Genomic DNA, 27749 nt, shown 5'->3' on the forward strand with positions numbered 1-27749 from the left:
GTGTGTGTGTGTGTGTGTGTACAAAACAGGGTCTTATAGTTTCAGAGGGCCTCACTAAGTAGTTGAGGCTGGCTACAAACCTGAGGTAGTCCTATCTCAGCTTCCCAAGTAATGAAATTACAAGCGTGTATTACCAAGACCAGCTCCCAGCTCCCTTTAATTAAATAATTAATTTATTTTTTGCAGTACTGGAGATGAAACCCAGGTGCATTCTACCTCAGAGCTATATATATATATGGTGGTGGTGCTGGGGATGGAATCCAGAGGCTTTCTACCTTCAGGCTACACTCCCAGACCTATTTTCTATTTTATTTGGAAACAGAGTCTCACTAAGTTGCTGAGAGCCCAAGTAGCTGGGGCTGGCTTTGAACCTGTGCAAGCCTCCTGTCTTAGCCTCCCAAGTACTAGGATTATAAGTGTGCGCCACCACGCCTGGCCTTATTCTTTATTTTGAAGCAGCGTCTCACTGAGTTGCAAAGGGCCTGAGTTGTAGCTGAGGCTGTTCAAGGCTGGCCTGGGTAACTTACTGAGATTCTATCTCAAAATTAAATAAAATGAGTTGGGGTGTATATCTCAGTAGTAGAGTACTTGCCTAGCATGCTTGTGACCCTGGGTTCAATCCCCAGTACTGCAATAAAGAAAAAATAAAACAAAACCATTATCCTTGTATAATTCTAAAGCAGTATATTACCTCAGCCTCTGAGAGTTCTTTGTCACCATTTGGCTTCGTGTACTTCTCCTGCATGAAGGGAATCCAGGAAATTTTACATTTTTTAATGAAGGGGGTCACATCTACAGTGCCCAAGGCATAACCACATATGCCATCTTCATCTTCTAGGACAAAACAGTAATCCAGGCTGAGGGAAAGCAGCCCGCCTACCAACCTGCTCAAAAGGAAAGATGCCAGAGTGAGCTTCAAGTTACTAATACAAAACTCAGAATGCACCTGCTAAATGATAACTTATGAAAATTACATTTGGTAAAAAAGAAACATTGATTTTCATACTTTACTAAAACTAAAAAGGAATTTTAAAAATATACTTTTCTTTCCAGTTATAACCTCCCCACAACCAGATAAATCTGATTATGAAATGTCTGTCTACTCCCAAATCCAAAGAGTCATCACATACTTGTCTCCAATAAGGTCAGGCTGACTTTGAAAAGGTAAACCCACTCCATCATCATACATTTCTCTGCAAATCTTGTACACGGAAGCCTGAAAATATAATCTAGTTAAGCATCACATCAAGAAAAATGGCAAGACAATCTATCAACAACTTATAAATCTGCAGAGGGAGTAACAAAATGTCCATCCTGTCAGAAATCTCAGCTCTGGCTTTGTTAAGTAAAGACTTATTCACTAAGCCAGATCTGTAAAACCAGGGAGAAACAGCATGGTTTTAATAAGCAATAGAAACTGTTTTACAGAGGATAATTTTTGGTAGTAAACTGTAGATTAAAAATCCACTTTGAAGCCGGGTGTGGTGGCGCACGCTTGTAATCCCCGCGCTTGGGAGGCAGAGACAGGAGGATCGCACAAATTTGAAGCCAGCCATGCTGGCTTAAGGGACCCTGTTTCCAAATAAAATATAAAATAGGTCTGGGAGTGTAGCCCGGAGGTAGAAGGGTTTCCAGGAACCCCAGTACCACACACACACACACACACACACAAAAAAAATCCACTTTGAAGCTGGGTGTGGTGGCAACATACTTGTAATTCCAGTACTTGAGAGGTTAACAGGAGGATTGCAGGTTCTCACCAGCTTCAGCTCCTTAACTGAGGCTCTCCGCGGGGGGTGGTGGTGCACGCTTGTGATCCCAGCATTTGGGAAGCTGAGACTGGAGGATCGTGGTTTGCGGACAGCCTTAGCTACTAAGTGAGGCACTCCGCGAAATCAGTGAGACCGTTTCAAAATAAAGAATAAAAAAAAATTGGGCAGGGAGTGTGTCCATCTGGGTTTCACCCCCAGACCCACAAAAAAAAAAAAAAAAACCAAACCCCACCACCACCAACAACAAAAATTAATTAATTAATAAACGATAAAGCCAGGTGTGGTGGCACATGGTTGTAATCCCAGCATTCGGGAGGCTGAGACCACAGGATTACGGTTCGCGAACAGCCTCAGCTACTTAGTAAGGCAACTTAGTGAGACCCTGTTTCAAAATAAAGAATAAAAAATAGCGCAGGGGGTGTAGCTTGGAGGTTAAATGCCTCTGGGTTCTATCCTCAGACCCACAATAGATAGACAGATGGGTAGAAAGATAGAAAGAAAATAGGGCTGGGAATGTAGCTCGGAGGTAGAATACCCCTGGTTCCATTGGGGAAAAAAAACTTTGAATCTCTCAACTTTCTGTAAGGACAATTCTATTTTAAAACCTATTATTGTAATTTTTAAATTTGGGGGGTACTGTGGGTTGAACGCAGTGGGGTTCTACATTGAGTATACCTCAGCCTTTCCTATTATTATTTTTATTTTGAAATAGGGTTTCACTAAATTGCTTAGGCTGTCCTCCAACCTGTGATACTCCTGTCTCAGCCTTCCAATTTTTTTTTGGTGACACTGGGGGTTGAACCTAGAGGCATTTTACCTCTGAGCCACCACACCCCCAGCCCTATTTTTATTTGGAAACAGGGCCTTACTAGGTTGATGAGAGCCTACTTGCTAAGACAGTCCTTAAACCTGTGCCTCCCGAGTGCTGGGATTATAAACGTGCACCACTACACCCAGCTCATTAATCTCTTGTGATTGTCCACAACCTATAGGTACTTTACAACAGAAAATTACAGAATAGTAATATACTGGAGAAAATCAGTCAAAGATAACATATCATTTAGACAAACTGAATTTTTTTGTGTGTATGTATGCCGGGAATGGAACCCAGGAGTATTCTACCTTCCATCTACACCCCCAACCCTATTTCTTTCTTTCTTTTTTTTTTTTTTGGTGGTACTGGGGTTCCTGGAAGCCCTCCTTCCTCCGGGCTACACTCCCAGACCTATTTTATATTTTTGAAACAGGGTCTCTTACGCCAGCACGGCTGGCTTCGAACCTGCGCGATCCTCCTGTCTCCGCCTCCCAAACGCGGGGATTACAAGCGTGCGCCACCACGCCCGGCCCCAAACCTATTTCTTATTCTTTATTTTGAAATAGGATCTCCTGTCTTACTGAGTTGCAAAGGGCCTAAGTAGTAGCTGAGGCTGTCCAGGAACTGAGATCTTCCTGTCTCAGCCTCCCAAATGTTGGAATTACAAGCATGCACCACCACACTCAGCAAATTGGATGACTGATGGATTGATTGATTGTGGTACTGGAGATGGAACCTGGGGACATTCTACCTCCGAGCTACACCCCAGACCCATTTTTTATTCTTTATTTTGAATCTGGGTCTCACTGAATTGCAAAGGATCCCACTAAGTAGCTGAGGCTGCCCGCCAACTGTGATCATCCTGTCTCAGCCTACTGAATGCTGGAATTATAAGCGTGCACCACCATACCTGGCTAAATTGGTTTTTTTTTTTTTTTTTGGGGTGGTACTGGGGTTCCTGGAAGCCCTTATACCTCCAGGCCACACTCCCAGACCTATTTTTATATTTTTATTTGGAAACAGGGTCTTGTAAGCCAGTGTGGCTGGCTTCGAACCTGCGCGATCCTCCTGTCTCCGCCTCCCAAGCGCGGGGATTACAAGCGTGCGCCACCACGCCTGGCTAAATTGAATGTTTTATAATTCCAACTCTGTATATACTTCATTTGACTTTTTTCCAAAGAGGAATCAAAGACTTAATATGAAATGATAGGAGTCTTTTAACTTTAGAAGTTAAACTGGTTAGGTTTTTCCTCAAATTTCTCTCTATGTTTCCCCATCCAGAAGTTAAACATTTTAGTTAACTCACTTATCTAGAGTCTCTATTTTGCCAGGTGTGGTGACACATGCGTGGGAGGCTGGGAAGATCATAGGTTTGAACTTAGTGAGACCCTGTTTCAAAATAAAATATAGGGCTGGGGGTGTAGCTCAGAGGCAGAGTGCCCTGGGTTCAATCTCTAGTATGTGTGAATAAATAAAAAATGAATAAATGACAGAGGGTTTGATCCTCAGTACCATACACACAAAAATAAAGCTTAGTGGTAGAAGGCTTGCCTAGAATGCACAAGGCTCTACATATAATACCCAGCACTGCAAAAAATAAAGTTCTTATTTTAAGACAGAAGAGATTCCTTTTAACCAGTAAATTTACTTTTTTTTTTTTATATATTTTATTTGGAAACAGGGTCTCACTAAGTTGCTGAGAGCCTCACTAAGTAGCTGAGGCTGGCTTCGAACCCATGTGATCCTCCTGTCTCAGCCTCCCAAGCGCGGGGATTACAAGCGTGAGCCACCACGCCCGTTCTAATTAACCAGTAAATTTAAAGGAAGCTTTAAGTGTACGTACAGGCATATGCCAAATTGAGAGATAATTACCTCATCTTTAGGAAAATATGGTCTGATAGTATAAACTTTGGAGGTAGGAGTCAGTGGGGGTGGTTGAAAAAAGAGATCATTTGCCCCATCAATTGGCAGCAAACGCTGTGGGAAGAAAAAAAGGAGATGGATTAGTGTTGAGAACATGTCCATTTCTTCAAATGTGTGTGCACTGCAGATTACCAACTTAACATTAACTGGCTACTGCAGGCAGACCTAAAGAAGAGGGGTGCACTATGCTTTACTAATATAGACACCTCTTTGTTGGGGGGGAATGCTTCTGAAATTACCCAAACTGAGTTACACAGCTTTAGTGGCATAGTAATGGGAATTTAAATTTAAAATAAAAAGCAATAAAAAACTATTCCAATTATAACATGTATTTTTTTAAAAAACCAATCTTAAATAGACCATCTTTCTACTAAAAGATGGCAGAACAGAATATCAGGAGGAGAGGTTTGGTCTGAAGAGGGTTATCTGTCCAGGAGACGCTTTATCCCCAAAGCAATGCGCTTCAGTTTGCTGTGCGCGGTAGAGCACCTGTTGGGGGGAGAAAAGTAGAGCGCCTGAAAAGTCCATGAACAAAGTCCAACAGCAAAAAACTTATTTTGTTCAAATTTTCATAAGAGAATTTTCCTTCAAGCACATTTTACTTCCAAAACGATAGGGAAAATATCCAAAAGCCCTTTCACCATTCACTTGCATAATTACTCATCCTTTTTGCTCATGGAGTTTCCACTGGCAGACAAGCATGCGCGCATTGTGCATTGCGGGCGCAGATTAAAATGCTGTGCGACCTGCAAAGAAACAATGTGAAGTGTATACCTAGAGCCGCTGCGCTTCGCAGGCGCGGGGGGATTGGCAGCATCTCCTTCAGAAATTACTGTGAAAGAGGAGGAAAATTTGATTTAAAATCCAGCTATGTAACTAGATTGAATTTGGGACTAGAAAGCCTTCGGCAGACCAATCCTTCCAGCCATCTGATGCGCAACATAAGGTTTCTCATAAAACAAAGAAAATGTCAATTCAGTTGTGAATTCATATTGATACCTGGAACTCTCCTGCTAGACCACCTCTAAAGGCCCAGGGTTCTTGGTCTCCAATTAAGAACTGTGCTGAAGAATGACTACGACACCCTGTTGAGATCAGATCCAAGCGGAGAACGTTACGAGAAAGGGGATTTCCTGGGGTCTCCATGTCCAACAAACTAACAAACACTTTGTGGAAATAACTCTCTAACAATAATAATCCAGGGTTTCAGGGAAAGGCTGTGATAATAATTATTTTTAAAAATTCATGACACCGTTTCAATACTAATGTTCCTTCCTCTGGTTAATGAAAAAGTTATCAATTCTGCTCTTTAATTATTGGAAGGAAAGTCCCAAGTTTATCTGGGTCAAATTATGTATTGCCTACTAGATATGGCTATGTAAATCAAGCCAATTGCTTGTTCTATCACGACATTATAGTAACTATGAGCTGAAATGAACAAGATAGACATTTTATTATCACAGCCATAAAGGGAATAAACCTGTCTGAAGTCACATTTTACATTTGAAGGAAGGATACAGGAAAGGGAAAAGGGGGAGGATAATCTTGTCAGAAAACTAAGGTCAGTAGAATACATAGAAAAAAATGTTATGAAGTTGACAAAATAAAACACAAGGAGAACTTTATTGTTTTTTGGACCAGGACCATCACATTCAGACATGCCTAGTTATAATACCAGTCTGACAGGTTCTGAGAATCAAGGAGAACCAATCAGTGCTCCTCATTTGTCCAGTTAAAACATACTTTCCTTAAAAGTATGCCAGTATCTGGTTCCTCTGATCAGCCATTATAATCTTTGCAATGGAATGAACACATGCATGGAATGGCAGGCTTTAAGGTCCAGAGTCAGTACTGAAGGTCACGACTTAACCAACTTAAATTAAAGGGTAGTGGCAAATGTTTGGAGGCCAAATCAAAATCACCTGACTAGCCTTCTGACAAGATAAAGCAGCGCAATATAGTTCTTTTCCATTGGAAGACAGCATTCTACCTCCTGTACAAGTTAACAGTCTCATCAGTACAAGATACAGTGTGCTAGTCAGACAGTCCCAAAGCAAACCAATTTTTTTGTTAACAATTCAGGCCCATTAAAGATTATATATGAGTTTGTCATGTTTTAGGGGTAGGAGTACTTAAAAAAAAAACCCGCAAAATATATTTGTAAAATAAATATGAAATAGGGTCAAAATTTAGACTATTAAGTGAATGTGCCCCATTCCATAACTCAGTGTGATTTACACTGCAGGAAGAAACTCTATTTCTCAAACTTTAAAATCAGCCAATTTCTCCTACCCCCCACTTTGAGACTACAACATAACTAGCACTTCCAACTATTACAATAAAAAAGCTGCATGTACGAAGAGCTGTGTAAATGAAAACATGGTTAATGCCTCAGTCGCTGCGCAAACGTGACTTCAGTTCATGTCTACTGCCCTTAAGTCTACCTGAGCTACCTCACAGATAGAACCTTTCAATTTAAACTAATTAATCATGACGCGCTGTGAACATCTGCCGCTGTCCATCCAATAGCAGTAGACACTTGTGCTGAGGATTCTCCCATCTGTACACAATGGGGAAGAAGATAATAGAAGTCGTTAGTAATCAAAAGTACTGCATAGCCACATTCTTTAAAGGACTGAATGCCAGCTGGACTGGAGAGAGGAGGAAAACAAAGTGTTCTGATCATTACCCCCTGGAATTATTACAGAACCATGACGATACTCTCCCTGTCGTGAGCCTTTGTATAGCTATGTGATGCCAAGATGATTACTCAAAACTTCTCAGATGCTCTGACCTTGAGATTGTCCAACTATTTGTACAAATTGGGAAAGTCACCCTAATAACTGAATGATATAGAGATAAAGCCTGAGAACGATAAAATACTGTATATAATAGAGAAGTTAATTTAAATAAATCTTAAAAGTTGAGTATAAACGTTTATTTATTTCGGAGGGGAGAGCTGGGGATTAAACCAGGGAAATTCTACCTCCAAGCTATAACTGCAGCCCTATTTTATTTTTTATTTTGAAATAGGGTCTCACTAAATTGCAAAGGGCCTCACAAGGTTCCTGAGGCTGGCCACAAATCTGCGATTCTCTTGTCTCAGTTTCCCAAGTACTAGGATTACAAATGTGAGCCACCACACCTGGCTCAAATGTTTTAAATGATATGTTTTCAAGCTCAATAATCTGGATTTTAGGTTCAAAATTCCCAAGGGACTTGAAAATAATATTTAAATCTCTACAAGAATTAATAACTTCCTGGCCAGAAGCCTGGAAGGCAAATGTCATTCAACAACCGATACCAAGATTTTTATAGAGCCCAAGGGCAGACATCTCTCACCTACAATAGAAATCCTGGAGGCCTTTTAACCAGAAGAGTTAAAAAAAAATTCTCTCTTCTAATTGTTTGCTAATATTATATATAGTAACTTAAATAAGTTCTATATTTTCAAATCAACTTTAATAAACTCTACTTTTAAGCAGCTAATTAATTGTATCAAAGGAAAATGCAATTTTTTATATTAAGAGCCCAAAGGTATACAGGCAAAAAAATGAGACATTACTACTTGTTAAGCTCACGATGTTTCAGATCATCTGTTTCACAACTAAGACCATAAAGCCCATCGTAGTATTTGTGACTACTATGAAAACTATGACCTATCAGTCAGCTTTGCTGCCTGCTGTGTGCTATGTAAGTCCATTACATAATCCTTACAGCTGGATTGAAAACCTGGAAATGAAATGAGGTCCCTGGAGAAACTTGGCCATGCTGGTGCTTTTTACCAAGTTTTGAGAATTAAAAAAAAAACAACAACAAAAAAAAACCTGCTTTCAAGGAGATGTATAAAAATTCCACTTAATAAAACAAAGTTTATAGGGGACAATCATTTCTATCCCCTTAAACCAAAAAAGCCATGTGAAATAATACTGAAGAGCACCAGAATAGCCTTCCACTAGAGCTCGCATGCGCACAGGGCTGGGAGGATGGCTTCCTCTTGCCAGGCCCCTTGGGTCATTTCAGCAACTGTTCTATTAAGCACAGCATTAATGTTACGAAGACACAGCAAGCAGCAGAAAGCTTATAAAGTCACATTTCATAGTGTCTCGTCTCCAGATTAGATAATAGTATAAAGGGCTCCATCCAGGAAGCATTCAGTCAGAGCAAGTTAAAGTCAGTACTTTCTAACATTTCAATATATTTATGCTGAATTAGCCCAAGGGAGAAAAATTAATATGTTCTATGTAATTACTGAGCTGTGCACTACAAGTCTTCAACAACTGCCTATCTCTGAAAGAAGTGCTTACGAACTGTAAAATAGTTGGAAATTTGCCAATTCACTAAATGTTTTTCTCCCTCTGGGATAATTTTTTTTAAGGGACAATATATGAGGAGAAGAGATTGTTCCTGGTGCACCTACCTAACCACTGTACAAAAGACTTCACCATAGACATTATACTCTTGATATCCCAGACATATGAGTACATGTCATAAAGGATTGTCCTGTTGGCGCAGTTGGAGAGCCGAGTGAACATCCCCATCACCAGTCCACACATCTCTTCAAACTTGGCTGCTCGTGACCTCCATTCTTCAATCTGTTGGATAGTAATAAAAAGAAATTGTAAGGCTAGCAGTTACAAACTAAACAACTTTATTTTTTGGTATTGAGCACTGAATTCATACTGAGGCAGCATCTTGCTAAGTCACTCAGATTGGCCTCAAACTCATGATCCTCCTGAGCAACTATGATTACATGTGTGCAAGATCATACCTAGCAAAAACTTTTATTTTCTTTTTGTTTTGGGGGTACTTGGGACACCCAGGGACATTCTACCTCCAGGCTAAACCCCCAGCCCTATTTTTTATTCTTTCTTTTGAAACAGGGTCTCACTGAGTTGCAAAGGGCCTAAGTAGCTGAGGCTGGCTGAGGACCTGGATCCTCCTGTCTCAGCCTCCCAAACGCTGGGATTACAAGTGTGTAACACCACACTCAGCTTATAAATAAACTCTTAATGTTATTGGGTAACAGAAATTTATCCTTAAACATTAAGATCCTAATCACTGGCTTAAACTAGAGATAAGCAATTAAATAGTTTGTATCTCACCAAACTAACAAAAATATGCCTAAAATAATCAGCACTGACTTCTTCATTCCTAACTAGGAAGTCAAACTAGGAAACTGAACATACCAAATTCCACAAAGTATACATGGAAGTAAATTTTTTGCAAGTTACCATTTAAGGACCCCCCCCCCCCACTGTCAGCAATGGGAACCATCCTGGCTAGAGAAGCAGGTAAATTACGTCTACTCACTTTTTCAGAGTCTTTTCCTTTGCAATTGACACTGACAACACTACTATTTGCTCTAAGCCACTGGAATTCCCGTAGCATCTGTGCGCCTTTGGGTCCATGCTCATAAGGAAGGTAGAACAGGTCAGCGAGTAACTGCAAATCCTCTAGAGTCACTGGTTCTGCAGTGTACAAAGGCTTTTCATTTGGACCAGGCACAAACTGCTCCTTGTTTGTCTGCTCATCAGTCTGCATAGGAGCAATATCACTGATGCAATCTTCTTGCATAGACATCTCCGGGGATTTTGACTCGGCTATGCTCTCTTTATCAGTGTCCATTGGTTTCAATTCCTCTGCCATCTTAGCCTCAACACTTTCAGTTAGTATTTGATTGTCATTCTTGTGGTCTGCTTCTTCTTGTTTTTCTACTACCGTGTCCATGGGTTCCTCATCAGGCTGCTTCTTTTCTTCCTCCTTGCTCAGAGCTGTAGCCTCACCACTCAAAGCTGCCCCCTGGCTCATAATGGGCTCCTGGTAAACTGTTGTAACTACAGTTGTGGCATTTAAAGAGGGCGCTGAAACTAAGGGAGTCCCGTCAACTACGCCGGCTTTAGCTCCGCTATGTGCGACTTGCCTACCTGCCAAAAAAGTCAGAGAATCAGAAGTAGAACAGAACAAACTAGATCTATAGAAACACCTTACTTCTTGTTATCCTATCTGTAACTGGAATTTTAACTTGAGATTTCAAATACTCTAGGCCCTGAGAAAAGTGTATTTCTCTGAGTCACCAGAAAGGTAGGGGTGAAAGGGGTGTGGGAAAGAGAAACAGATAATAAACATCCTTAAACTTGCTAAGATCTACTATTATCTTCTCATTTGAAGATTTGTATTTAAAGACAAATGCATTTCTTTTTTGATACTGGGGATTGAATACAGGCATTCTACCTTCAAGCTATAGCTACAGCCTGATTTTATACCTTATCTGGAAACAGGTTCTCACTAGGTTGCTGAAGCCTAGGCTGGCTTTGAACCTGAAATCTTCCTGTCTCAGCCTCCCAAACACTGGGATTTTAAGTGTGCACTACCATGCCCAGATGACAAATAAGTACTTTAAATCTGCATTTCATCTTTTTTCTTTTCTTTCAGTATTGGAGACAGATACCAGGGGCATTCTACCTCCGAGCTACACCCCCAGCCCTATTTTTTATTCTTTATTTTGAAAGAGGGTCTCACTGAGTTGCAAAGGGCCTCACTAAGTAGTAGCTGAGGCTGTCTTCGAATCGTGATCCTCCTATCTCAGCCTCCCATATGCTGGGATTACAAGTATGCGCCACCACGCCCGGCTTACATTTCATCTTAAAAAAAACAAACAAACATTTTCTAGATCCCTAAATTTCATTTATTTATTTTGTGGTAATAAAGATTAAACTTAAAGACAGACATTCTACCTTTGAGCTATACCCTCAGACTCGCCCTCCTTGCCTCCCCCTGCCTTTTCAGTGGTGCTAGGAATCGAGACTGTAGGCATTCTATCTTACAAAGCCTTTTTATCTTTTTTATTTGCAGACAGGGTCTCCCTAGGCTCCTTAATGCCTCAATACAGTTGCTAAGACTGCACTTAAACCTCAATCCTCCTGCCTCAGCCTCCCAAGCTCTGTGATTACAGGTGTGAGCCACCACACACAGCACCCCCCCCCCCTTTAATATGGGGAATTAAACCCAGGGCATTCTATTTCCAAGCCATAATCCCTATCCTTTTTTATTTTTTTAGGACAGGGTTCTTATGATTCTGAGGCTGGTCTCGAACCTGTGATCCTCTGGTCTCAGCCTCCCAAGTACTGGGATTTACAAGTGTGTGCTATTGCACTCAGATCCCTTAATTTCATTTAATTTCACTTTGCTTAGTGACCCTAGGACAAGAGACACAACACAGTGTTCTTTACTCTGTATTGCAACCATACCATAATCCCCTTACAAAAAATAACGGAACTCACTGCTGTACTGATGAGGTACACCAAACTCCTGTAACCATTCTGTTAAAGCTAGCTTTAGAGCCATCTGTGGACTATACAGTACGTCAGTTTCAATATCTTCATCACTGCCTTCATTTTCTAACTTTATCTGGATTGATACAGTACTGTCTTCACTGTCAGCTGAAAGACAAAAGCACAAAAATAGTTTTGACTGCAGACTCCTGACAAGTGAGAGGAATAAATGCAACTAGTTGCTGCAGTAGAGCCACAGAAGCAAAGAATAGAATAACCTTAAACAGCAAGATTTTTCACTGACCACTTTATCTAGAATGCTCACCATAAATGTGCAGCTAAATGGAAAATCCCAAATGAAATATGAAATAGTAACTTGAGAATAAAAGTTTATTATAAATAATTGCAAACAAAAAACAAGTAAACAATAAACAAAAGCACCAATAACTGGGAATGCAAGGTTAAAGGCATCAAGCTTTCCATATGAAAATACTCCTTAGGCAGAATGTGCTTCTAACTTTTTTGTGTGTGTGGTGCTAGAGATTGAACCCAAGGGCATTCTACCTCCAAGCTACACCCCAGCCCTAATTTTTATTTTGAAATAGGATCTTGCTAAGTTGATGAGTCTCAGTGCTTACTGAGGCAATCCTTGAACCTGAGACCCTCCTGTTATCAGCCTCCCAAGTACATTACAGGCATGTGCTACCACACCTAGCTAACTTCATTATTATGGGGAGAAAGAATAGAAAATCAACAAGGCCCTCAAATAAGGGCAGATAAAGCAAAGAGCTCTAAACAAGATTAGAAAGAACCAGGGAGAGAAAATTAAGTCTGAACTCTTTGGTTTGATATTCAAAAACCCTCTATTTAAAAACTTTCTGTCGAGCCGGGCGTGGTGGCGCACGCTTGTAATCCCCGCACTTGGGAGGCAGAAACAGGAGGATCGCGCAGGTTCGAAGCTAGCCGAGCGCGCTGGCTTAGGAGACCCTGTTTCCAATTAAAAATGTAAAAATAGGTCTGGGAGTGTAGCCCGGAGGTAGAAGGGCTTCCAGGAACCCCAGTACCACCAAAAAAAAAAAAAACTTTCTGTCGTATCTCCCTGTACATAGCACAGTTTGGTAGTGTTCGCTAGTCATTAGTGTGTTCTATGCGTTCCTTAAAAGACAGAAAAATGCCACGTAAACAGAAATTTAATTATATTTATAATTCTGTGGTGCGTATGTTACTGGGGATTGGATCCAAGGGCATTCTACTGAGCTACAGCCCCAGCCTAATTTTATTTACTCTTGTGGTACCGGGGATGGAACCCAGCCAGGGGCATTCTACCTCCAAGCTATACCCCAACCCTACTGGATGAAAGCCAGGGGCTTTCTACCTGCCAGCGACACTCCCAGACCTATTTTATATTTTATTTGGAAATAGGGTCTCACTAAGTTCCTTAGTGAGCCAGCTGAGGCTGGCTTCTAATCTGAGCGATCCTCCTGTCTTAGCCTTCCAAATACTGGAATTACAAGTGTGAACCACCTCACCTGGCTCCCCAGCCCTATTTTTTATTCTTTATTTTGAAACAAAGTCTCACTAAGTAGTTGAAGTTGACTACAATCTGTGATCCTCCTGTCTCAGCCTCCCAAATTCTGGATTACAAATATGTGCCAACATGTCCAACTAAGCCCAGAGGCATTGTAATTCTGAGCTAAACTTCCACCTCTATTTTCTCCCTCCTTCTCTCTCTCCCTCTCTCTTTCTCTCTCTTTTTTTTTTTTTTTTTGCCATACTGGGGTTGAAGCCCAGGGGCATTCTACCTCTGAGCTACACTCCTAGCCCTATTTTTTAGTCTTTTTATTTTTTTTGAAACAGGGTCTCATTGAGTTGTGAAGGGCCTCACTAAGTAACTGAGGCTATCTGAGAACCAAGATCCTCTGGTCTCTGCCTCCCAAATGCTGGGATTACAAGTGTGAGCCATCATGCCCAGCCCTATTTTATTTTGAAGCGGTCTCATTAACTTCCTAAGGCTGGCCTGCAATCTACAATCCATCTATCTCAACTTCCCAAGTACTGAGATTACAGGTGGTTTATTTTTATTTTTTATTTCTTTCTTTTTTTTTTTTTTTGCGGGTCTGGGGATGGAACCCAGGGGCATTTGACCTCCAAGCTACACCCCCTACCCTAGTTTTTATTCTTTATTTTGAAACTGGGTCTCACTGAGTTGCAGAGGGCCTCACTGAGTAGCTGAGGCTGTCCGCGAACTGCGATCCTCCAGGTCTCAGCCTCCCGAATGCTGGGATTACAAGCGTGCGCCACCACGCCCGGCTATTTTTATTTTTTATTTCTATTATTATTCTATTATTACTCTATTATTATTATTATTATTATTATTATTATTATTATTTTGGTGATAGTGGGGTCCTGAAAACATTTTTTATTTGGAAACAGGGTCTCTTAAGCCAGTGAGGCTGGCTTCGAACCTGCACAATCCTTCTGTCTCTGCCTTCCAAGCACAGGGATTACAAGTGTGCGCCACCACGCCTAGCCAGGTGGTTTAAGAAAAATAAGACAATTTTATTTTTTGAGACAGGGTCTTGCTAAGTTGCCCAGGAAGGCACGCCTGGGAATTGAACCCAGGGAGCAATCTACCTCTGAGCTACTCTCCCAGCTCTTTTTTATTTTATAACACCAGGGATGGAACTACACCTCCAGCACCAGCCCCCCCCCCCCTTTATTTGCAGTACTGGGAATGGAACCCAGGGGTAATCTAGCTCGGACTACACTCTGGACTTTTTTATTCTTTATTTTGAAACAGGTCTCACTGAGTTCAAAGGGTCTCACTTAAGTAGCTGAGGCTAGCCATGAACCTGCAATCCTTGTGTCTCCCCCCAAGTACTGGAATTACAAATAGGTACCAGCACGCCCAGTCTAAAAATTATTTTTTATTCTGAAACAGTGCCTTGCTGAACTGCTGAGGCTGGCCTCAAATCTGTGAATCTCTTGACTCAGCCTCCCAAGTAATGAGATTACAGGTAAGGGACACCATGCCTAGCTAAATTGAATCTAGTAAACAATAAAAATGAAGTAAATCATAACTAGTCATCTAAAACATCCCATTTTGATAAAATTGCAGAAACCACAATCTGAATTAGGATAATGGGAATATAAAAGACTATTATCTGGTACTTGGATTTCAAAGATTGAGTCGTTTTTTTAGAACAAAGAACTAAGGCCAATATGCTAAAGGCCAGTCAACCTTTCTTCTCCTTCATAGAAATAAACAAGTCTTAATAAATAAAATGTTTCTTCCCTCCCTCCCTCCCTCCCCATTCCTTTTTCTCTTCCTCTTTTCCCCCTTCCTCCCTCCCTCAGTACTGATATTTGAACCCAGAGTATTCTCCTTCTGAATTATACCCCTAGCCCTTTTTAGTTCTTTTTTGAAACAGGCTCTCACCAAGTTGCTAATGATGGCCTCAAAAATGAGTTTCTCCTGTCTCAGCCTCCCAAATACTGGATTACAATCATGTACCACCATGCCCGGCTTAAAACTTTTTTTTTTTTTCCCCCCACAGGTGTGGGGATGGAACCCAGGGGCATTTGACCTCCGAGCTACACCCCCTGCCCTGTATTTTATTCTTTATTTTAAAACAGGGTCTCACAAAGTTAAAGTGCCTCACTAAGTAGCTGAGGCTGTCCGTGAACGACAAGCCTCCTGTCTCAGCCTCCCGAATGCTGGGATTACAAGCGTGCGCCACCACGCCTGGCTTAAAACTTTTTTAAAAAATATTTTGATAAAGGATCTCCCTGGTTGCCCAGGCTAGTTTCAAACTGATGATTCTCTTTGCCTCAAGCTTCCCAAATAGCTTAGTAAAGCCTAAAAAGTACAGTATAAGTGTAAAGACAAAGGAATACACATTTGCCAATGGCTCTAATTAGCCCACCTTTCCTCCCAAGGTTAAGGATCAAACATAAGCTACTTACTCATCACTACATCTTTTCTCACTCCATTCATGTTTGATTTGTACCAGGTAGCAAGGGTATGGATAGCAACATAGTTGGCTTCAAATTCACAGTTTGGATTAGTCAGGACTCCTTTTAAACGAGGGATGAGTTCTGTGGATCTTCCTTTGTATGGGCCTAAAAACAGCCTCTTCTGATCATAGTCATTAGCATGAATATTATCCCAGATTACTGGAGCTCTCTTGATAATCTTAGAAACCTCTTCAATAGACTCAACTGGAATTTCTTTAGAAACAACCTTGGGACCTAGAAATAACAACCACCATCTGTTAAAACAATCTTCTACACAGCTCTTTCTCTAAACTTTCTATTGTTTTCCTTACAAGTAATTTCCTAATTTTTTTTTAAGACAGTGCTGGGTATCAATTCAGGGCCTCACATAGGTTGAGGAAGTTGCTGTTGCTAAGCTACACACCAACACCAATTTCTCTACTTACTCAATTTTGTGGTACCGGAGACTGAAGCAACACCCCCAGCCCTATTTCTTGTTTTGAAACAGGGTCTTGCTAAGTTATCGCAACTGGCCTCAAACATGTCAGCCTCTCATATACTGGGATAACAGGTATGTGCAATCATGCCTGAAAAATGTACATTTTTTTTGGTACTGAGGATTACAGTACTAAACCTACACCCCCAACCCTATTTTATTTTGAAACAGGGTCTCACTAAGTTGTGGAGGGCCTCACTAAGTTGCTGAGACGGGCTGCTACCTTGCAGTCCTCTTGTCTCAGCCTCCCAAGTACTGAGATTACAAATATGCACCACCATACCTGGCTAACTATATACTTTTTTTTTTTTTTTAAGGTACTTGGGGTGGAACCCAGGGGCATTTGTACCTCTCTGAACTATACCCTCATCCCTATATTTTTTTTAGTCTCTTTATTTTTTAAACAGGGTCTCACTGAGATGCCAAGGGCCTTGCCAAGTAGCTGAAGCTATCTGCAAACTGCTCTCCGCCTCCCGAATGCTGGGATTACAAATGTGTGCTACCAGGCCAGCCTGAACTATATATATATATATATTTTTTTTTATTTTATTTTTTTTTTTGGTAGTACTAGGGATGGAACCCAGGGGCATTCTACCTCCAAACTACAACCCCAGCCCTATTTTTTGTTCTTTATTTTGAAACAGGGTCTCGCTGAGTTGCAGAGGACCTCACTTAGTAGCTGAAGCTGTCCTCAAACCCAGATCCTCCTGTCTTTGGCTCCTGAATACTGGGATTAAAAGTGTGCACGCCACCATGCCAAGCTGTTTAACTATATAATTTTATTTTTTTTTGGTGGTACTGGGGATGGAACCCTTCTACCTCTGGGCTACACTCCCAGACCTATTTTATATTTTATTTGGAAACAGGGTCTCTTAAGCCAGCAAGGATGGCTTCGAACCAGCATGATTCTCCTGTCTCCGCCTCCCAAGGGCGGGGTGGGGGGATTATAAGTATGTGCCACCACACCTGGCTAACTATATACTTTTTAAAGAAGAATATTTCAACAGTTTTTCTATTTAAAATCAATTTTTAAGTCAGGTGTGGTGGCGCATGCTTGTAATCCCTGCGCTTGGGAGGCAGAGACAAGAGGATCGCACAGGTTCAAAGCCAGCCGTGCTGGTTTAAGAGACCCTGTTTCCAAAATTAAAAAAGTATAAAATAGGTCTGGGAGTGTAGCCCAGAGGTAGAAGGGCTTCCAGGAACTCCAGTACCACCAAAAAACAAACAAAAAAACCAAAAATCAATTTTTAAAATGTATTAAACAAAAACAACCAAGTTCTCTGGGTCCAGTAAATAAAGAGCTTTACTACAGAAATCTTAAAAGACTTACCTGTCCAAAGAACCTCAATTCCAGGCAGAAGCTTTTCACCCACAGTTCTTAAATAAGGAGACTGAGACACATTTGGGTAACAGAAAGTGCCACAATATTCTAAATATGGGGGGAAAATTAAGTAAAACAGTCAGGAATGAAATAGTCATAGGTTTTAGAATAGGGAAAAATATCTACCAATTCTTAATATTTTTCATCCAAGTGATAAAAGGCTCCCACACCACAACTGAAAGGGAGTAAACTCAAGCGGCTAATTCATTTAAGAATCAATTCATAAAATCTGACATTTTTCCTTAACAGTAGTAAAGATGAATCCTTATTATCTTCCAGTCACTAAGAAATACAAGTTTACTAAAATAACAATTTTAGCATTTCTACATTTCTCACCTTAAAGGCCAAATATAATGAAACATAATATTAGAACTAAAATGAGATGAGACAATGGCTTGGTTTTTCTACCATAAAAGAATACAAGTCGATGACAATGACTTAAATTATTCTTTTGTTGGTACTGGGGACTAAACCCAAGGGCATTCTACCTTTAAGCTATACCCCAGCCCTATTTTATTTTTTGGTGGGGGGTAGTTGTGATTGAACCCAGAGACATTCTCTCTCCAAATTACACTTCCAGACCTTTTCATTTTGAAACAGGATTATGCTAAATTGCTGAGCTGGCCTTGATCCTGTGATCCTCCTGTCTCCGCCTCCCAAGTGCTGGGATTAGAGATCTGTAGCACATCTTACAATGTTTTAGTAGAGTTATCTAGCTACAACTTAAATTACTACTTGCAAAGCCGGGCATGGTGGCCCAGGCTTGTAATCCCAGCATTTGGGAGGCCAAGACAAGAGGATCACGCAGGTTCAAAGCCAGCCTCAGCTACTTAATGAGGCCCTTTGCAACTCAGTGAGACCCTGTTTCAAAATAAAAAATAAAAAATAGGGCTGGGATGTAGCTTGGAGGTACAGAAACCCCTGGGTTCCACATCCCCAGTACCGGGGGGAAAAAAATTACGACTTGCAGTCAGATGATGATGATGTTATTATTATTTTTGGATTGGGGACTGAACCTAGGAGCATTCTACCTCTTAAGTTACACCCCAGCACTTTCTACTTGAAACAGGATCTTATTAAATTGCCAAGAGTGGACTTGAATCTGTGATCCTCCTGTCTTAACCTCTCAAGTAGTAGAATTGCAGGCATGTACACCACACCGAGCTATTACTATTATTCTTCTTCTTTCTGAGACAGGATCTCACCAAGTTGCCTGGGCTGGCCTAGAACTCACAATGGTCTTCCCTCAGCCTCTAGAACAGCTGGAGTTATATAGGTATGTGCCATGATACCCAACTCCCCCTAAGTATGTCTGCTATTAAACAATATTTGGGTACTCATGTAGAAGCACACCACTAAAATAAGGTTCACGATACTGTAAGAGGCAGACCCACAGTTAAATAATCCAATCTAAAATGTCTCAGAATTTCTTTCTTCTTAAACAAAAAAGTCTGAGGGAGATTTCCTGTAAACTGAATTTTAAAAGAAAACTAAGAGACTAAAACATTTTCACTGGAAGAGAACTGAGGTAGGGAAAGGAAAAGGGGAAATCCTTGGGCCCTCTATGCTAACTACTGGAGACGAGCCCAGAGAGCGGGAGGAGTCAAGAAGGAAGCAGATGTGCATAGGCAGACAAAGGGGACCAGCAGCCGGGCGTGGTGGCGCATGCTTGTAATCCCCGCGCTTGGGAGGCAGAGACAGGAGGATCGCACAGGTTCGAAGCCAGCCGCGCGCACTGGCTTAGGAGACCCTGTTTCCAAAATGAAAATGTAAAAAATAGGTCTAGGAGTGTAGCCCGGAGGTAGAAGGGCTTCAGGAACGCCAGTACCACACACACACACACACACACAAAAAAAAAGGGGGGGGGGACCAGCAGGAGGAGATAACAAGTGACTACGTTAAAAGCAATATAAATTAATATTTTCCAGTTATCATTTCAATACTACTACCCACCTCTCTATTAATCCTAGAAATGTAATGTTGTCATACTTTCAGCACTAAAAACCATACATTTTTAGCCTAGTCCTGTGTCATTTATAAGCTCCTAAATTTCTCCACTTTAATATCTTAAACAATGTCTAGAAAAAGGATTACAAAAAAAGGTAGAAGAAAAGCAAAAGGATTTATACATTAAAAAGGAAGTGTAATAGAGCTTACTATATAGGGATTAAACATAGACCCTATTGACACTACAAATCTTAAGATTAGTTTAATATAAAGATATTATATACCAAAAAAGATATTATATACTATACCTGTAGGACAGAAGAGGAAAGTTTCTGGTTCTCCTAAGTACTGATAAATTTCATTTGTAATGGAGACCTGTGCATGAGCAAAAGAACTGAATACCTCTTTGTCTGCTGCACACATATTATGGTCAATATCATCAAAAAGCAAGGCAAATGACCTGCACCCAAACTGAGAAACCTAGAAAACAAACAAGAAACCCAGATGATTACAAACTCACTTTAGACTCCAAAAGAAAATAAAGGATTTCATATAAAGTATATAATTAATAGGTATACTTAAACTTTTCTTAAGACTGTTCAAAACCAAACTTTATGGTTTTCATATTTTCTTTTCATTTCGTATTAGAGATTGAACCCATTGGCATTCTACCTCCAAGCTATACTCCCAAGACTTTCTGCTTTGTTTTGTAACAGGGTCCCACTAAGTTGCTAAGGCTAGCCTCAACTTAACATCCTCTTGGTCTGAGGGATTACAAGGCCTGTGCCAGAAACCTGGCTCTGCTTTTACATTTTCAGAAGAAATTCTAAATTAAATAGGTATCCATCTTATACTTGGGTTTAAATGCAATAGGAAAATGTCAAAACAAAGCTTCTACAATGTAGCCTCTCCTTCTACCTCCTTAGCTGCTAGTTACAAAAGACTCAACTTCAAAAAAATACAGAACACAAACAAGAAGTAAACTCAAGACAAAAATAGTCCTAGCCCTGCCCAGTGTGATAATACATACACTGTACTCTTAAATATTTGTAATCTCAGTACTTAGGAACCTGAGGCAGGAGGATCGTGGGTTCAAGGACAACCTCAGGCTGGGCGTGGTGGCGTATGCTTGGGAGGCTGAGACAGGAGGATCGCACAGGTTCAAATCCAGCCTCAGCTACTTAATGAGGCTCATAGAAATTTAGTGAGACCCTGTTTCCAAATAAAATATATAATAGGTCTGGGAATAGATCCCAGAGGTAGAAAACCTTTGGGTTCTACCCCCAGTACCACCACCAAAAAAAAAAAAACCCACAGCTTTAACCTCAAAGTCAGATTCTCATCAACCTTGCAAGACTGTTTCAAAATAAACAGTACCCCACACACTCACACAAAAAAAACCTAGCCTTATTCTAGTCTGAACTGACACACTGATCTTAATTAATACCTTTGCAAATAGACCCAACTCCCAACTATTCTTTTGTGTTTTGGGGGGTGTAACTGGAGGTTAAACCCATGTGCATTCTACTTCTGAGCACTTTTTAATTTTTTTTTTTTTTTTTGAAACAGGGTCTTAGCTGGGCATGGTGGCACATGCTTGCAATCCCAGCATTCAGGAGACGGAGATGGGGAAATCACGGTTTGCAGACAGCCTCAGACTTAGCGAGGCCCTTCACAACTCAGTGAGACTCTGTTTCAAAAAAAAAAAAAAAGTTCGGCGTGGTGGCACATGCTTGTAATCCCAGTGCTTGGGAGACAGGAGGATCGCACTGGTTCAGGAGGATCGCACTGGTTTGAAGCCAGCCTCAGCTACTTAGTGAGGCTCTAAGGAACTCAGTGAGACCCTGTTTCCAAATAAAATATAAAATAGGTCTGGGAGTATAGCCTGGATGTAGAAAGCCCCTGGGTTCCACCCCTAGTACCACCACCACCCAAAAAAAAAAAAAAAAAAGACTAATAAACAGGGATGGGTTACATAGCCCGGAGGTACAATGCCTGGATTCCATCCCCAGTACCTCCAAAAAGAAAAAAAAAGAAACAGGGTCTTGCAAGTTTGATGAGAGTCTCACTAGTTGCTGAGCCTGTCCTCCAACATGCAATCCTCCAGTCTCAGCCTTCCAAGTACTGGAATTACAGGCATGCACTACCACACCCAGCTAACCTAACTGGGTGTGCCGCCACAGTGCCACCTAGTCTGTAACTAGTCTTAAACCAGAAAGAACACAATAGAATTTGATAAAATCAGGAAATAATCTTTTGTTGGGAGGGAAGTATTGGAGGTTGAATCCAAGGGGTTGTGGGGTTCTACCCCCTAAAGCTACACTATCAGCCCATTCACTTATTTGGGTACTGAATCTAGGGGCACTGAGCCTCTGATCTAAACCCCTGGCACCCACACCTTTTAATTCTGAAAAGAAACCTAGGTAAATTGCTAATGCTGGCCTTGAACCTGCAATCCTGTTTCAGCCTCCCAAATACTGGGATTAGAAGTATGCACCAGCCAGGTGTGGTGGCCCAGGCTTGTAATCCCCGCACTTGGGAGGCTGACACAGGAGGATCATAGGGGTTCGAAGCCAGCCTCAGCTACTTAATGAGGCTCTCAGCAACTTAGTGAAACCCTATTTCCAAATAAAATAGAAAATAGGTCTGGGAGTATAGCCTGGAGGTAGAAAGCCCCTGGGTTCCACCCCCAGTACCACCAAAAAAAAAAAAAAAAAAAAAGTATGCACCACCACACAGGGATTTTTTTCCTTCAAAATAGGGTCTCTTACTAAACTACTGTACTGGCCTTAAACCTGTGATCCTCCTGTCTGTTTCCCAGGTGCTGGAATTATAGGAGGGCACCTACACCTAGCTCTTAATATAACCTCTTAAAAGCTCATTCGTGGCCGGGTGTGGTGGTGCAAGCTTGTAATCCCCGCGCTTGGGAGGCGGAGACAGGAGGATCACGCAGGTTCGAAGCCAGCCGCGCTGGCGTAAGAGACCCTGTTTCAAAAATATAAAATAGGTCTGGGAGTGTAGCCCGGAGGTATAAGGGCTTCCAAGAATCCCAGTACCACCAAAAAAAAAAAAAAAAAAAAAGCTCATTCGTGAAAATTACCTTTTATGTGTTTTATGGTGATTGAAGCTAGGGCTTCTGTTATGGTTTAGATCTGGAATGTCCCCCCAAACATTGTCCTCAGCACAGCAAGGTTCAAAGGTGGGGGTTCAGAGGTGGGGCCTTTAGAAAATGTTGCATCATGAGAGCTCTAACCTCATCAGTGGTCAATCAAAAGGATCAATCCAGTAGTCCCTGGGACTATGTCTTAAAAATGTCTCTCTCCCCCACACTCTTCTTCCTCCCTCTGTATCCCTGCTGCTAAAAGCTGAGATGCTTTCCTCTACCATGCCCTTCAGACACAATGTTCTGCCTCAGTCAGGCCCAGAGACATGGAGCCAGGCAACCATGAACTGAATCCTCGGAAACCACAGCCAAAATAAATATTTCCTCCTCTAAATTGCCAAGTATTTGGGTAATAGTAGAGAAAACTGGACTAACAGGGTCTTGTGCATGCTAAGCACATACTATATACCACTGAGCTACACTTGCAGCCACACCTTAAACTCACTAAACATTTTAATGTGACTAATATAAGTCTTTACCTAAAGGAACAAGGTAATGTATACAGAAAAACTAGCACACTTAAAAATGAGAAAAAGACAGGTATGGTGGTGTACGCTTGTAATCCCAGCAACTAGGAGGCTGAGACAGGAGGATCCAGGTTCTCAGCAAGCCTCATCTACTTAGTGAGGCCCTTTTCAACTCAGTGAGGCCCTGTTTCAAGAATAAAAAAAAAAAAAAAAAAAAAAGGACTGGGAGTGTAGATCAGAAGTAGAATGTCCCTGGGTTCCATCCCCAGAACCCCCCCCCCCACACACACACACACAAAGAGAAAAATGGGAGCTCTACACTTTACTAAAAAAGATATGCAAGCCGGGTGTGGTGGTGCACTCTTGTAATCCCAGCATTTGGGAGGCTGAGACAGGAGGATTGGAGGTTCTCAGCCAGCCTCAACTACTTAGTGAGGCCCTTCACAACTTAGCGAGACCCTGTTTCAAATTAAAGAATAAAAAATAGGGCAGGGGTTGTAGCTTGGAGGTTGAATGCCCCTGGGTTCCATCCTCAGACCCACACTCCTGGGTTCCATCCTCAGACCCACACACACACAAATATGCAGCTATTATGCGACAAAGAAGTAGATCTGAACACATTACATGTTTACCTAATCTGTTGTTCTTCTCATGTTGGGAAACTAGCCATTTCCAGACTAAATTATACCTTCTGTCTTCTGTTTTGTTTGCAGTGCTGGGCATTGAACTCAGGCATGCTAGGCAAATACACACCCACCAATAAAACATGCCCAACCAGGCGTGGTGACACATACTTGTAATTCCAGTACTTGGGAGGCTGAGACTGGAGGATCCGGGTTTGCAATGAGCCTCAGCTACTTAGTGAGGTGCTCCACAACTCGGTGAGACCCTGTTTCAAAATTTAAAAAATTGGGCTGGGGTGTAGCTTGGACGTAGAATACTTCTGGGTTCCATCCCAAACACCACACATACACAAAGTGTCAAAGTAAAATGGGACATGGTGGCACACACTTGTAACCCCAGTACTTGGATCACACAGGTTCAAAGTCAGCCTCAGATACTTAGTGAGGCATTCTGCAACTTAGTGAGACCCTACTTCAAAATATATAAAAAATAGGGTTGGGTGTGTACCTCAGTTAGAATGCCCCTAGGTTCCATCCCCAGTACTAACCAAAAAAAAAGAAGTATCAAAGTAAATAATGCCTACAGAAACAGAGTACAAATTTGCAATTCACAGAAGCAACCCAGACAACTTTTAGTTTCAAATACTGAGTCAGGAAAAATAAAACAGTTACCTGGTCCAATTTGCGTTTCAATGTAGATAATTCCTTGGGGTTAGAAAAAGTAATATCCAATCCAGGTGAGATAGCATAGATGAACTCTATCTCATATTCCCGTGCAGCAGAGATGAGAGTCATAAGTTGCTCTAAAGAACAGAGTCCATGGTTTTAGGAAGTAGCACAGAAAAGTAAAGAAACCTTTTCTAACTTAAGAGATAATTTTTCCAACTTACAAAAAAGGAAAATTCCTTATATCTAACAAAATTGTCATGTTCACTGGATAACAGGGCATACAAAATGGCATAAAAGTAACTGAATGTCAGCATAAGAGGGAAAGGACAAGTTTTACTCTTTCCCTACCCGCTGCTGTGTACAGAACCCAGGGGTACTATACTACTGAGCTGCATCCTAGGACTTTTTTATTTTGAGAGAGAGGATTTTGCTAAATTGCCCAAGCTACCTTCCAACTTGAGATCCTCCCGCCTCAGTCCCCGAGTAGCTGAGATTACAGGCATGGACTACCAAACCCAGCTAAATTTCACATTTTTAAAATTTAAACCACAAAGAAATAAAATTTTCCTTAAAAAAAGTAATGACTGATACGTCTTTGAATAACATTCAATGGCATCTAGTCATTTAACTCTGTTTTGATTATTGATCACACTGTTTCATAAACAGCATCATCAGCAAATAAGTTAAAGGCACATTTAAGTTAAACAGAGTAGTAACACTATATAGATGGGATAAGTCTCAACTGCTTCTTCTTAAGGAAACTGCCTCTAGTGCCTTTGAGCCACTTTTGTAACTAAGTATTATACAATTTAATTCGAAGTATGAAAATGTCTCCCCATTTACTAAGTCCCCAAAGAAAGTCACCAACTGTCTGATTTAAAAGGAGGTTCTATAAGTCAGATGTGGTGGTGCACGCTTGTAATCCCGGCATTTAGGAGGCTGAGACCGGAGGATTGCAGTTCGAGGACGGCCTTAGCTACTTAGTGAGGCCCTCTGCAACTTAGGGAGACCCTGTTTCAAAATAAAGAATAAAAAATAGGGCAGGGGATGTGGCTCCGAGGTAGAAGGCCCTGGGTTCCATCCCCAGACCTGCAATAAATAAATAAATAAATAAGGAGGTTCTATAATGTAGTTGTGTGTGTGTGTGTGTGTGTGTGTGTGTGTGTGTGTGTGTGTGTGTTTTATTGTGAATTGAAGCCAGGAGTATTCTGCTTCAGAGCTACATCCTATCACTATTTTACTTTTTATTTTGAAACAGGGTCTCATTAAGTTGCTGAGTCTTGCTAAACTGCTACATTGCTAATCTTCAGCTGGGTGTTTTGGCATATGCTAGTAATCCCAGTACTGAGACAGGAGGCTATTGCAGGTTCAAAGCTAGCCTTGGCCAACTTAGCAAGGCCTTTCTCAACGTACACCCTATTTTCAAATAAGAAAAAGAATTGGGCTGGGTGTATAAAAGAGTCTCACTACATTTCTGCAAGTCTCACTAAATTGCTAAGGCTGGCCAGAAACCTGTGATCCTCCTGCCTCAGCCTTCCAAGTACCGGAACTACAGGTGTGTGTCATTGGAGCCAACTAAGATAAATAGTATTTTAAGCATTTTTTAAAAAAAGAGTTATGGTGTGGCAGGCATGGTGGCACATGCTTGTAATCCCAGTATTTGTGAGGCTGAGACAGGAGGATCGGGGTTCTCAGCCAGCCTCAGCTACTTAGTGAGCCACTGCAACTCAGTGAGATCTTGTTTCAAAATAAAGAATAAAAAAAGGACTGGGGGTGTAGCTTGAGGGTAGAATGCTCCAGGGTTCTGTCCTCAGTACTGCAAGAAAAAATAAAAGGTATGGTGTACAGCTGTAATTCCAGTATGTGAGAGGCTGAGATAGAGGACAGCAGGTTCAAGGACAAGCTTCAGTAACACAATGAGACTCAGCAACCTAGACAAACCTGGTTTCCAAATGAAAAAAAGAGCTGAAGATGAAGCTCGGAGGTAGAATGTCCCTGGGTTGAACCCCCAGTACCAAAAATAAGATTAAAAAAAAAAAAAAACTTTTTTTGGTGGTACTGGGGATGGAACTCAGGGGCATTCTACCTTCGAGCTACATCCCTAGCCCTATTTTTATTCTTTATCTTGAAACAGGGTCTCACTGACTTGCAAAGGACCTAAGTAGCTGAGGCTGTCCGTGAACTGTAATCCTCCTGTCTCAGTCTCCCAAATGCTAGGATTACAAGCGTGTGCCACAATGCCCAGCTAATCTTTTTCATTTTGAGACAGGGTCTTGCTATGTTGCTAAGGATGTGATATTCCTGTCTCAGCCTCCCCAGCAGCAGTGATTACAGTTGATTTTCTTCGAGTTGCCACTTTCTCAATCTGTATTAGATTATACAGACTAAACAGTTACCAGAGCCTAGTGAGACCCTGTTTCCAAATAAAAATAAAGTCGGTCTGGGGATATAGCTCGGAGTTAGAAGGTCCCTGGGCTCAATCCCCAGTACCACAAAAAGAAATAAATAAAATCATACATAACTACTTTAAAATGTAACTATTTTCTTTTCTTTTCTTTTGTGGTACTGACAGTGGAACCCAGAGGGGCTTTCTACCTCAGGGCTATACTCTCAGACCTATGTTATACTTTATTTGGAAACAGGGTCTCACTAAGTTGCTGAGAGCCTCACTAAGTAGCTGAGGCTGGCTTCAAACCTGTGCGTTCCTCCTGTCTCAGCCTTCCAAGCGCGGGGATTACAAGCGTGCGCCACCATACACCCGGCTAAAATGAAGCTATTTTCTTCACATAGCCCGAATTTTGTGCATGTGTTTTACTGGGATTGAATGGGGGACATTCTACCTCTGAGCTATACCCTCAGCCTTATTTTTTATGGGGACCTTACCAGGTTACACAGAGTCTCAATATATGCTGAGGCTGTCCTCAAACCTGCAATCCCCCAGTCTCAGCCTCCCAAGTACTAGGATTAAAGGTGTGTGCTACAATGCCTGGCTACCCAGCACATATTCTAAATTTATACATTCAAAAGAAAATGATTACCAGCTTCCTCTACTGAGTACATCTCTCTCCAAAACATCCTGTGTTTATAGTCGTCTTTTGGGGCATACAAATATGTATTTAATTCCCACTTCTGGAGCCTTGAGGAAAAAGAAAACCACATATGTATAGATAGGCAACATTCACAGGCTACAAATCTCACATTTTTTCCTCTTTTTGGAGCATCTT

General features: G+C 41.3%; 1 protein-coding gene across 5 annotated transcripts in view; it reads right to left on the bottom strand.

Moving 5' to 3' along the window:
* The window catches only part of OGA (O-GlcNAcase), a gene marked incomplete at both ends in the record, with an annotated part of 47463 nt that overhangs the window by 7618 nt on the left and 12096 nt on the right, over nucleotides 1-27749 (bottom strand). For 2 of the 5 annotated variants that reach the window (XM_080693613.1, XM_080693612.1), the window contains 12 exons: nucleotides 692-884; nucleotides 1131-1216; nucleotides 4459-4563; nucleotides 5509-5594; nucleotides 8930-9104; nucleotides 9823-10436; nucleotides 11793-11951; nucleotides 15750-16034; nucleotides 17606-17704; nucleotides 19912-20083; nucleotides 24529-24659; nucleotides 27564-27661. In XM_080693613.1, the coding sequence (XP_080549739.1) occupies nucleotides 692-884; nucleotides 1131-1216; nucleotides 4459-4563; nucleotides 5509-5594; nucleotides 8930-9104; nucleotides 9823-10436; nucleotides 11793-11951; nucleotides 15750-16034; nucleotides 17606-17704; nucleotides 19912-20083; nucleotides 24529-24659; nucleotides 27564-27661 (2203 nt within the window). The remainder of the gene's footprint in view (nucleotides 1-691; nucleotides 885-1130; nucleotides 1217-4458; nucleotides 4564-5508; nucleotides 5595-8929; nucleotides 9105-9822; nucleotides 10437-11792; nucleotides 11952-15749; nucleotides 16035-17605; nucleotides 17705-19911; nucleotides 20084-24528; nucleotides 24660-27563; nucleotides 27662-27749) is intronic. The other 3 variants (XM_080693615.1, XM_080693614.1, XM_080693616.1) reach the window with 3 other exon arrangements.

This window comes from Muscardinus avellanarius (genome assembly GCF_963383645.1).
Source record: "Muscardinus avellanarius genome assembly, chromosome: 4".
Taxonomy (NCBI): Eukaryota; Metazoa; Chordata; class Mammalia; order Rodentia; family Gliridae; genus Muscardinus; species Muscardinus avellanarius.